Below are 10,373 nucleotides of genomic sequence, written 5' to 3'. Positions count from 1 at the left end.
TAAAATTCCATCTACAAATGAACTGAGCTCCAAAATAATAATTGGAAACAAATGATCTACATGTATCATCAGCCATGCAGCATGTACAGTATTGTGGTTGGGGTTTATTGAAGCACAACACCAACCTCATTTCAAGTGTGGTGTTGTGACTGGTATTTGTTTTAAAGGACAAGTCCACCCCAACAAAAGTTGATTTGAATAAAAAGACAAAAATACAACAAGTATAACACTGAAATTTCATCAAAATCGGATGTAAAATAAGAAAGTTTTGACATTTTTTTAATTCCACAAGTTATATGCACATCCCGGCCGGTGTATTCTATGTATTGTATTTTATTGTATGAAATATTTTAATTCTCATCATCATCTTGTGAAACAAAGTTTTATTTCTCCCTGAACATGTGGAATTACCATTGTTTAACATTTTATAGTTCAGTCAAGTTGGGCCTTATTGTCAAATCTATAATAATTTAAATATTACATAATTCAAATAATAAAAAACCCCAACGAAATAGAGCGAGGGACATCATCAATTTTCTCATTTGTATGTGACTAAATTGTGAATATAAGCAAAACTTTAAAATGTCATAACTTTCTTATTTAACATCCGATTTTTGATAAAGTTTTCAGCGTTATGCTTGTTTGATTTTTCTCTATTGATTCAAATCAACATTTTATTGAGGTGGACTTGACCTTTAATCTTACACCAACATTACTTCAAGAAAGGTATTGTGGCTGGTGTTTATTTTGCCTTTAATACCAACCTCATTTCAAGAAAGCTGTTGTTGTTGGTGTTTGCTTCAATCCAACATCAAACTAAATTTGAAAAGGTGTTATAGCTGGAGTATCTTTTAACCTAACACCAACAAACATTTCAAGCCGGATGTTGTGGCTGGTGATTATTTACACCTAACACCAACCTCAATTCAAATAAGGTATTATAGCTGGTGCTTATTTAGCCTCAACACCAACTATGCTTCAAGGACGGTGTTGTGACTGGTGTTTGTATTGTCCTACCACCAACATCAATATTCAGCCCCTTAATCAAAATTACCTACGGAACATATCCCCCCCCCCCCCCCGTACTGTAGGGTTTTATGACTGGTGCTTGCTTCAACCAAACGCCAATTTATTCAAAACCATACTCAATATACCCCTGTAGAAACTAACTTATCAAAGGTCTTCTCAGCTGCTTTGTTATCAGTTCTTGATCTTCTTTAACGCCCCTTGACATGCTTTCTTGAGGAACGTCTGGTTGACCTCTACTGACCTCTGCAAGTGAGTCACATGATCAGGGGTTATCTGAAATGACATTAAGAAAACAATCATAGTTAATATGTCATTATAAGTTGGTGGCGGGGTGGTGATTTTGACTGCTAAGAAAGCATGAATGGTAAGCAGGCAACCTGATGACCTGACTTAATTTCCTCTCCAAGGAACCTGGTAATGATTCTAAATGCCTTTAACCCTAAATCTCCCGGGGTATTTTGATTCTTGTCATTCCGGGGGGGGGGGGGGGGGGCCATTATGCCCCCCCTTAAGATCTCAGCCGCGGATTGCGCGATCACAACGAAAATTTGCATGATGGTCGAGGATGACGTAATCTACGCAGTTGCATTGGTAAATTTCACTGAATTCATATATTTTTATTTTATATGAATTAATTATGCTAATTTATTCATGAAATCATACTTTTTGCTCTGATTCACTAAATAAAGCTCCTAGAATGCTATTTTTTGGTGAAAATATTCTTCATAGCATTCCTAACAATTGTGAATGGAAAAATTTTGGTACCAAGACCGATTTCTTATATATTTTATTGTTTTTTAATTTCTTATGTATTTCTTTGTCTTTTTTCATTTTGTTTTTTATTGTTTTTTCGATGGAAATCGTTCCAGTCTTAATTCTGATCATAAAAAAGGCAAAATTAATTAAGTTTAATCAGTAAAAGTAGAAATAATTATAAATTTATGAATTTTGGCTAATACACAATCTGCATTGGATTTGTACATGAAATCACGTTTATGAGCATTTTGGGGTCTGACATTTTACATAATGTTGCGTAATGTCGTAACTGCGTACCCGGGCGTCACAAATTTGGTCTCAAAATTTGCGCGAGACTTGAAAGTAAAAAGTCAGTGAGCGGCGAGGTCAAAAAATTTTGCGCAGCAGATATATCGCGAAAGTTGTCGAGGGGGGGCCATTATGGCCCCCCCCCCCCCCCGGGAGAATTAGGGTTAAAGGCACTAGTGCATAAAGTGGCAAGCAAACCCTGGTTACCAGGTGAACAAGTGAACAATTTCTTTTTTTCACACGGTTTTGGCCTTAGAAAGAAGATTATTTTATTTATTACTTGGTCTACAACAGCTTTTTGCATTTGATCTCATCTCCCTTTGTCTAATCCAAATTTGTCTTAATCAGCTTGTCTACTAAAAATTTGGTCGATAGCCCACTCACCATTAAGTCTAATATCTTTTCATCCCATATACCATTTGGTCCCGGGGGGGGGGGGGGTGAGGCACTTGTGGAAGTGTTGCATTATCTACATTATCAAGATCTGTTGTTCTAACTTATTAAATGTAGGATAAAAAACAAATATACCAGGCCTTTATTTCGAAAGTATAGAGGGAATTATTCATCCTCCGTTGTACTGGCAAAATTACTATTTCTCCTCGGGAAAAATAGTAATGCCAGTCCAACCTCGGACAAATAATTCCTGCTATACTTACTCAAAGCCTGGTATATTTGTATACTATTATGGTAACATGGCCATCAAATAGTATCTTCCATGGTAACAATGCTAATCAACCATTCAGAATCAAGGATTTCAGGTAAGTTACCATAATAGTAACTTTTATGCAACAGGGCCCAAATGGGTATTAGACTGAGAGGTAGCCCAACTGCTTGTAAACAAAGTGAATACCTGTTTATTATACTTGTTGATGACAGCCAGAAGTAGCTTGGCAAACTTCTTACATTTAGACTGGGTTATTCCATTCTGCCCTAGGGATGTACACAACACACCAAGGAGGGATGAATCCATATCCAACTGAAACAAAAACACATTGAAATAATCAACATTTTCATAGCATATTGAAAGTAGTAATTTCTGAAGGTTTCCATTGAGAAGAATGAATCATTACGAAAGTTTATGATTCACCATTCTCCTAAGACAAATCAACTGACAAGAGCAGTACAGGGGAGGGAGGAATCCCTCTCGCATAGCATGGCGTAAATCATCGGATATTGACAGGATAGCGCCATCACCACTAAACCCAACCAACCAACAGTAGGAACATCCCTGTCAAAACACAGAGTTTGGATGGTCCTTTTAAAGACCAAACACAAGCTAATAATTAAAAAAAAAAGTTTGTTGGCTTCATTTTTTTTTACTTTTCATCAACAGAGGGCCTCACAAGAATATACTTAAAATTCAATTTTTGGTGAATATTAAAGAATAATCAACAAGATTATAATGAAAATAGATCATACATGACTGTTATTAAGTATTTGTGAAGTATAAATACACAAGTGATATTTTCAGACTTTTTGTGTGTTGTATAATTCATAGGTTCAACACAGACAAGGCAGTTGAAGACTACAAGTGACTACACGGGCCATCTCAAAACTAAGTTATTTACCTTCATGTCCAACAGATTTTGGACAAAGCTGGTGACCTCCTCTGACCATACCAAATCTGGAAACCCAAGCAAACTCCTGAAATAATGAAATAATTACAGAAAAAGTTTGAAAAATAATCCTTTCGTACTTTGCATTCAACTGATCAGCTATAATGGTTTCCTTATTAATTTAAACAGACATTCATGAACATTACTTAAAACCTCTTAGATTGATAAAATCAAGAATGTTTCGTGCAGTGTTCTTTCACTAAACAATCTGTAAAAATATATAACATGAAGTAAATATTTTGAAAAAATATTACATTTTATCCATTTTATGTTGGTGTAAATGGAAGAGTAGTCCTTGCTTCAACATTGGTGACATCGCCAATGTGGTCAATTCAAAGTCTTTAAAGGAGAATGAAACCCTTGAAACCAGCTGAATCCATATCAAAGAGAAAAATCAAAGAAACATATTGTTGAAAGTTTGAGGAAGATTGAATGAATAATAAGAAAGTTATGAGCATTTGAATGTCGAGATCACTAATGCCATGTAGATCCTCCCATTGGAAATGCGACCAAGATCTGTGATGTCACAGACGTACAACTCCCTCATTACTTTAGTACTTAATTATTTCACTTATATTCTCACTTTTATAGAGTATTTCACAAGGTGAGGTGTTCTCTTTATGAGAGGACAAGTACAGAGGTTTCACAACATTATATCATTGATGAATCGTTTGTCATATGATTAGAATGAGCAAAAAGAGATGTTTTGGGGTATATTTTCAGTGTCCAAAAGGGGAGAGTTGTTCATCTGTGACATCATAGATCTTGGTCATATTGCCAATGGGAGGATCTCCATAGCATTAGTGATCTCGACATTCAAATGCTCATAACTCTTCTATTGCTAGTCGTATTTTACTCAAACTTTTGTTGATCTTATTCTTGGATTTTTCTGCTTTCACAAAAGCTAACTTGCTCCAAGAGTTTCATTCTCCTTTAACAAGTATGGTGATTACCAAGTTTTACAAATTCAAAAAAACATAAATTTCTTATTGTTTGACTTTCACCTATCTACTTGTCTGATTTTTCTTTTTCTAATTCTAAAAAAGAAAACTTGAAATTTGGGTTGGATTCCCCTTTATTTTTCATCATGTTCAAATAGCTGACCTGACTAGAAACACTCTGTGGTCATTGGTCAAAGCCTCTTTAGCCACTTTGGACACAAGGTCAAACTGGATAGATGATGCATCAGACTGGACAATACATGGTGCTAGGGCTCCCTCTATGGCTGGTTTAGGAAAGGCTTGGGTGAAGCATACGAGGGCTGAATTCAAAGCTCGAGGTGGCCTTTGGGTCAAAGATGTCATCTTCAAAATAGTACAGAAGCAAACAGACAAACAACAAAAATTAGAGATTAAAAATAATTCAACTCATTTCCATCCAATAGGCTACATTCAATTGCCTATTTGTTTTCTTTCACATCCACAATGAGTGTACATTGAGTGATTTCAAGGGTTGGTGTTAAGAGTGTGAAAAAGGTTGCTGAACCAATCTCAAACACAGAACAGGGTTTAGAATGAGGAAACTGAATCACGTTAAGGATAACTCATGACATCACTCATCTGCTGATCATTCAAACTTCTGTTCCTTTTTTTAGGAATACTTGGCATTTATGCATGTGGTTACTATTGATAACCGGTTTGACTGCAGATTGATAGAATGGAAGATTACCTTGTCTAAGAAAAGATTCTTGGCAAGAATTCCTGTGGCAGTGTAACTGAACAGATCCGCCAATGGAGTTATGCTTTGACATACAGCAGACAGTGTAGATACATCAATGGTAGTTACATCAAGGTAGATACACAGGTGTGAAAGCTGATTGAGTAGAATGGACATTGGAAGATGGAGAGAGAGGTAGATAGGGGAGGGGGGCAGGGGAGCAGTCAGAGGGGGAAGGGAAGAGAGGGGAGTGGCAGAGAAAGGGGACAGGATGGGATAGAGGGGAACACAGAATGAAGAGGTGGAAGAAAGGAGGGAAAGCATAGAGACAGACAGACATAAAGGGTGTGAGGGAAAGAGAGAGAAAGAACTCCATTCAAGTATTGATCAGTATATCTTTATCTACTTCACAAAGATATAGTTTTTCTATAACTCTGAATTTAAATGAAAATCTGACAATGTAACTTCCATGAAAAAGAAACTGCTTCATACTCATTATGGGAGACAGTAGCAAATTGGGGGGGGGGGGGCTGAAAAGGAAAGGGTCCGGACCTCATTCATGGAACATGCCAATGTATTCACTTTACAGTAATAAACAGCCCTTTTTTATCATTTGCTTGTCAGATATCAAGGAGAGGAAAATGTTGACGAATTGTACATCTGTCCTTTGGATAGGATTTTAAATGGTGGCCCAATGAGAAGAGTGATGCACTATTCATACATGAGCAGGGGAGAACCATGAAGTAGGGAAACCCTCGTCTAGTGACAGCTTCATTTTAATCAGGCCAAAGTGATTCAATGCACTTTTCACCTCCCAGGAACAGGTGAACCCAAACAAAATAATAATGAATTTACCTGATCTGAGGTACAGGTACTCATAAACCTGATCGCTTCATTATATAGTTCTGTATTTCCAGTAGATCCTACACTGTGCCAAGCAGACTTCAATGCATCCAACTTCATCTGCAATAATTATACAAATTAAAATAAAAATGATAGCAAACAAATTAAAATAATTGTACAATTTGAAGAAAGAACATGTTTCAGGGTAAACAAGTTTTGCAGTCTAGATTAGGGAGGAGGATTAACAGGGCAAATCACAGGAGATCATCTCTACATTATCTTTTGTGAAAATGGATAATTAGCAATCTGAAGACTCATTATTTTATCTCTCTAAGACAAAATCTGATGGGTCAAAAAGGTCCCTGTTGAAGAATATAGTGAGTGTCTGAAATCAAGATGGCTGAAGAATAATCAGCAATTCAAAAGTTGAAACGAGACTTTGGGTCCCTACAATGTACTTAAAGGGAGCATTTCATAAAACAAATAGTCAGGAATTTTCACTATTTGTTATAAACTGCTGAAATTCTTGCATCTGATTGGCCGAGAACAAAATAGTCGATGAAAATTACCAATTCAATTGTTTTATGAAATGCTCCTCAGATTTACACATTGGCTCGAAACTAATATGAAAAGTTTAAAGGAAGAAATGGAGAAGAGTAATTATTGAAAAAAAATTGGGAGTCAAGTTCACATTTAAGGTGTATCATAACATATACTACTACTAGGTAATTTCATGTACATGACACATTGAAAACCATGAAGGGCCTGCAGTTCAAATATTTGGTAGCAAATTTAAAATACTTTCATGTCAGGTTTATAAATAGCCTCAACAGCTCAAAATTCCTTCACGTAGGGATACCAAAAATGTCGTAAATCTAATCTAATCTAAAAAAATCACCCAGATGTGTACAAACCTTAATATCAGATTTCAACTCCTCAATGAAATGGTCTCTTTCAATGACATCACCTGCAACCAAAGTTTCCTCCTCTGCTTTGATGACATCATCAACATGGCCGCTTCCATTGCTGCTCTTAACACTATGGTCCTTCTCTCCCTCTTCATGTTCAGATTCTTCCACAAGCCTATCAAGGGCTTGATCATCAAGTACAGGGGGAGGTTGAACAATACCCTCACCATCACTACCTTGCTTCATCCTCTTTGGCTTTTGCAGGTTCAATTTAGACTGGTCTTGATCGTCAAATGCATGTTTAACTGGGTACTGATGCAAAGAATCTTCAAACCTGGAAGTCCCTCGCGGGAAATCCCAATCCATCAACTTGTCCCTGACTTTGGTTTGAATCTCAATAGCTTGTTGACTCCCTCTAAAATATTCCACAAAACTCTGGAATCCATTTGATGCCTGAACTGTACATGATGGGTTTCCTACATTCTCACTACTAACAGTTGGCTTCCCCTGGCGATTCTCTGTCGTAGCAACCGACTCACAAACTTTCCTGAACAATCCTTTGGACTGCTGCGTCAAAAAACCTGTGGAAACTGGTGTGACCTTTGACATTTTACTCTGACTGTTTGGAAGGCAAGTTGCAATGTGGTTCTGTATTTCATGTAGATGGAAAAGCATCCAGTGGTCTTTGGGCTGGTCATCCTGTATGCACCGCGTTAATTTTTGAAGAAGAGGAAGTGGCATTTCTGCTGCATGATGGGAGATAACGGCTAAGAGGGTCCGCTGAAGATGGACTGAGAGCTGAATGAATCTGGCAGACCTTTGGGTTAAAAGAGAAGAATAACCAAGTTTAGTAAAGCACAAAAATCGACTGTATATTATTGAGAGGATTGTGAGTCTGGTTTGTTTTTTCAGTGTTAAAGTAAGGGCAATGACTGGTTCAGGAAAATAAATTGATATGTGACCAATCTTACAAGAACTGTCACTGATCTTAATCAAACTGACATTGAGATTGATCTCAATTCTTCACTGTTATCTAAACAATTGAGATTAATGTAAGTTTCTTAATTGCACCTGTTGTAACACAAGACATGGATGTGATCTAGACTAGAGTCTACATGTATCCACTTGCTCACTGCAACCATCCTGCCTGTGGGGAATCTACAGGTAGGACTATGGTATGCCAATGCTGTACATAGCACTTACTTTAAAAAATCATTAAAATATCACTTTTGTGACCAAAATTACTAATTTCCATACAGTTGCAATTTATTTTTCATTAGTAACTTGGGAATAATTTTTGTATTCACCAGAGTGCTCAAAAACTTGAATTTTGGGCATATTTTTGTATACGCCCTCTATTGGTGGAAAGTAGGCTTGGGCGATTCCCACCTTTCCCAGAACCGACTCCGGCTCTGACCTAAGGCTTCGGTTCTGAGTGGAGTTGACTCCACAATCTAGTGAATTATGAGATACATACCAAGCTCTTTTTCATGTCCATAAAGTGAATAGAGCTACTGTGTACACTAGCAAAATATCCCCGTCTTTCTCTCTCACTCTCTTCCTCCCTCTTTCTATAGTTACTCTCTCTTTCTCTTTTTCAAACCAAACTTTTGGGTCTCTCGTTTGTTATTGAAACCTTGAAAGTGTGTATCTTGAAGGGGGCATGAATTATGTAGTCAGTAGATAAAAAGCCAGACATGTTCTGTTTGGATTAGTCTGCTTGCACAGCCCCTACATGACACCAATAGGTCTAGAGAGCCATGGTCTGGCCCCGGGGGGGGGGGGGGGGCACTCGACCAAAAAAGTGGTAGGGGTGTGCCGCGGGCGAGGCAAAAAACGGGGGCCTTGGAGCGGGCTTATTGTAAAAAGGAGGGTCCTCAGAACGGGCTTCGGAACTACAAATGTTTGTGAAAACAGGGGTCCTCGGAACGGATCTCCGTAACTCTGTGAGTGCGTATGCATCCCTATGGAACGGGCAATCGTGCTTTAGGCGATGGTCGAAAAGCGCTCTACGGCCGCTTTTCACCAAAATTGTAGCAGATCAATGCGACCGGAACAGCGTAACGAAAAATATGCGAAGCTTTGGAGCGGATTTCTTTCTTATTTTTTCTCGATAAGAAGGAAATGCTATGCCTTGGAGCGGCTTTCTTTGTTCTATTTCTCAATAAGACAAAAATGCTATGCCTTGGAACGGAAATTTGAGTGTAAAAATGGGGGTCCCCTCCGCGGCACATACCCACTATGCATTATATATTGAGTGCCCCCCCCCCCCGGGGGTCTGGCACAAGTGACAACTACACATTAAACTAACTTGTGTATTAGATTTCCATACAATGATTTAAGCCTGCAATTATAAACTAAGTCTGGAATTCCCTTCAACATGGCTTTTATGTGTTGTTATAAAACAGAATCGGTTCTCTTGTAGAGTAGATCCCTTAAGCTCGAGTAATGAGCCTTGAAAGAATGTGGTCAACTCCTCGACTCCGGTGACAAGAATCGGGTAGACTCGATTACTCGGCTCTGATGCCCAAGCCTAGTGGAAAGTAATATGGCAAGAAATTTTTGATTTTTCAATCTCTATTTTTAATTAAGAAAAAATAATTTAAAGAATCAAATTTACATAAGAGCCAAGTTATATGATGAATAGCTGTATTGGAAACGAACAGTGTAAAAAAATCAAGCATTTGTCCCATAGAAAAAGAGAAAATAATCCAAAATTGCCACCCTTATTTTGCCACACATGGAGATGTAACTGAGAACAAGGTTATATCATAACCTTGTTCATTGAATGAGTGCATGTACCTAGGGATTAAACAGAAAACATATAGAGGAAAAATACAATAAAATCTTACAATAATCAATGAAGGGGGCAGACTGATCAGAAGAAACATATTTTTTCAGTTATTTTGAGCCATCAAAACTAGTGCTGGGATTTATCACAGATAAAAATTATCATAAAAGCAGGACTCTGAATGTATTCGCTAAAATCTTCAGGAGCAGCCTCAAGAATTGTTGCTAAAAGAAGCTATAAGAATAAGATAATTATCATTTTGTTTTTTCCCTAAATTTTTTTCAGAGAAAAAATTTCATGATGACCCAAAACTTTACTGTATTGTATTTTTTAATTCTCTATTCTTTCATCTTTCTCAAAAATCATTTTAACTTCACTGCATGAAGTCACAGAGGATGGGAGGGGCAGTATTCACTATTTCCTTCCCCCCACACCCTAGAGCACTGCCCTGACTAGATATAAATCATATTAATTCTGTTCTTCTTC

The 10,373-nt window shown here is 37.5% G+C and overlaps 1 protein-coding gene across 2 annotated transcripts in view; it reads right to left on the bottom strand.

The window, feature by feature from the left end:
• Positions 1-465: 465 nt before the first annotated feature.
• Positions 466-10,373, bottom strand: part of LOC129268915 (Fanconi anemia group E protein-like) — an 11,895-nt gene continuing 1,987 nt past the window's right edge. For both annotated transcript variants that reach the window (XM_054906382.2, XM_064104447.1), the window contains exons 3-9: positions 7,103-7,913; positions 6,201-6,308; positions 5,358-5,501; positions 4,794-4,993; positions 3,642-3,717; positions 2,924-3,049; positions 466-1,302 (exon numbers count right to left, since the gene is read on the bottom strand). In XM_054906382.2, coding sequence (XP_054762357.2) covers positions 1,201-1,302; positions 2,924-3,049; positions 3,642-3,717; positions 4,794-4,993; positions 5,358-5,501; positions 6,201-6,308; positions 7,103-7,913 — 1,567 coding nt within the window. In that variant the 3' untranslated portion in view covers positions 466-1,200. The remainder of the gene's footprint in view (positions 1,303-2,923; positions 3,050-3,641; positions 3,718-4,793; positions 4,994-5,357; positions 5,502-6,200; positions 6,309-7,102; positions 7,914-10,373) is intronic.

This window comes from Lytechinus pictus, chromosome 9 (genome assembly GCF_037042905.1).
Source record: "Lytechinus pictus isolate F3 Inbred chromosome 9, Lp3.0, whole genome shotgun sequence".
Classification (NCBI taxonomy): domain Eukaryota; kingdom Metazoa; phylum Echinodermata; class Echinoidea; order Temnopleuroida; family Toxopneustidae; genus Lytechinus; species Lytechinus pictus.
Note: the sequence above shows the minus strand (reverse complement) of the source record. Positions and strands in the feature narration are given on the sequence as shown.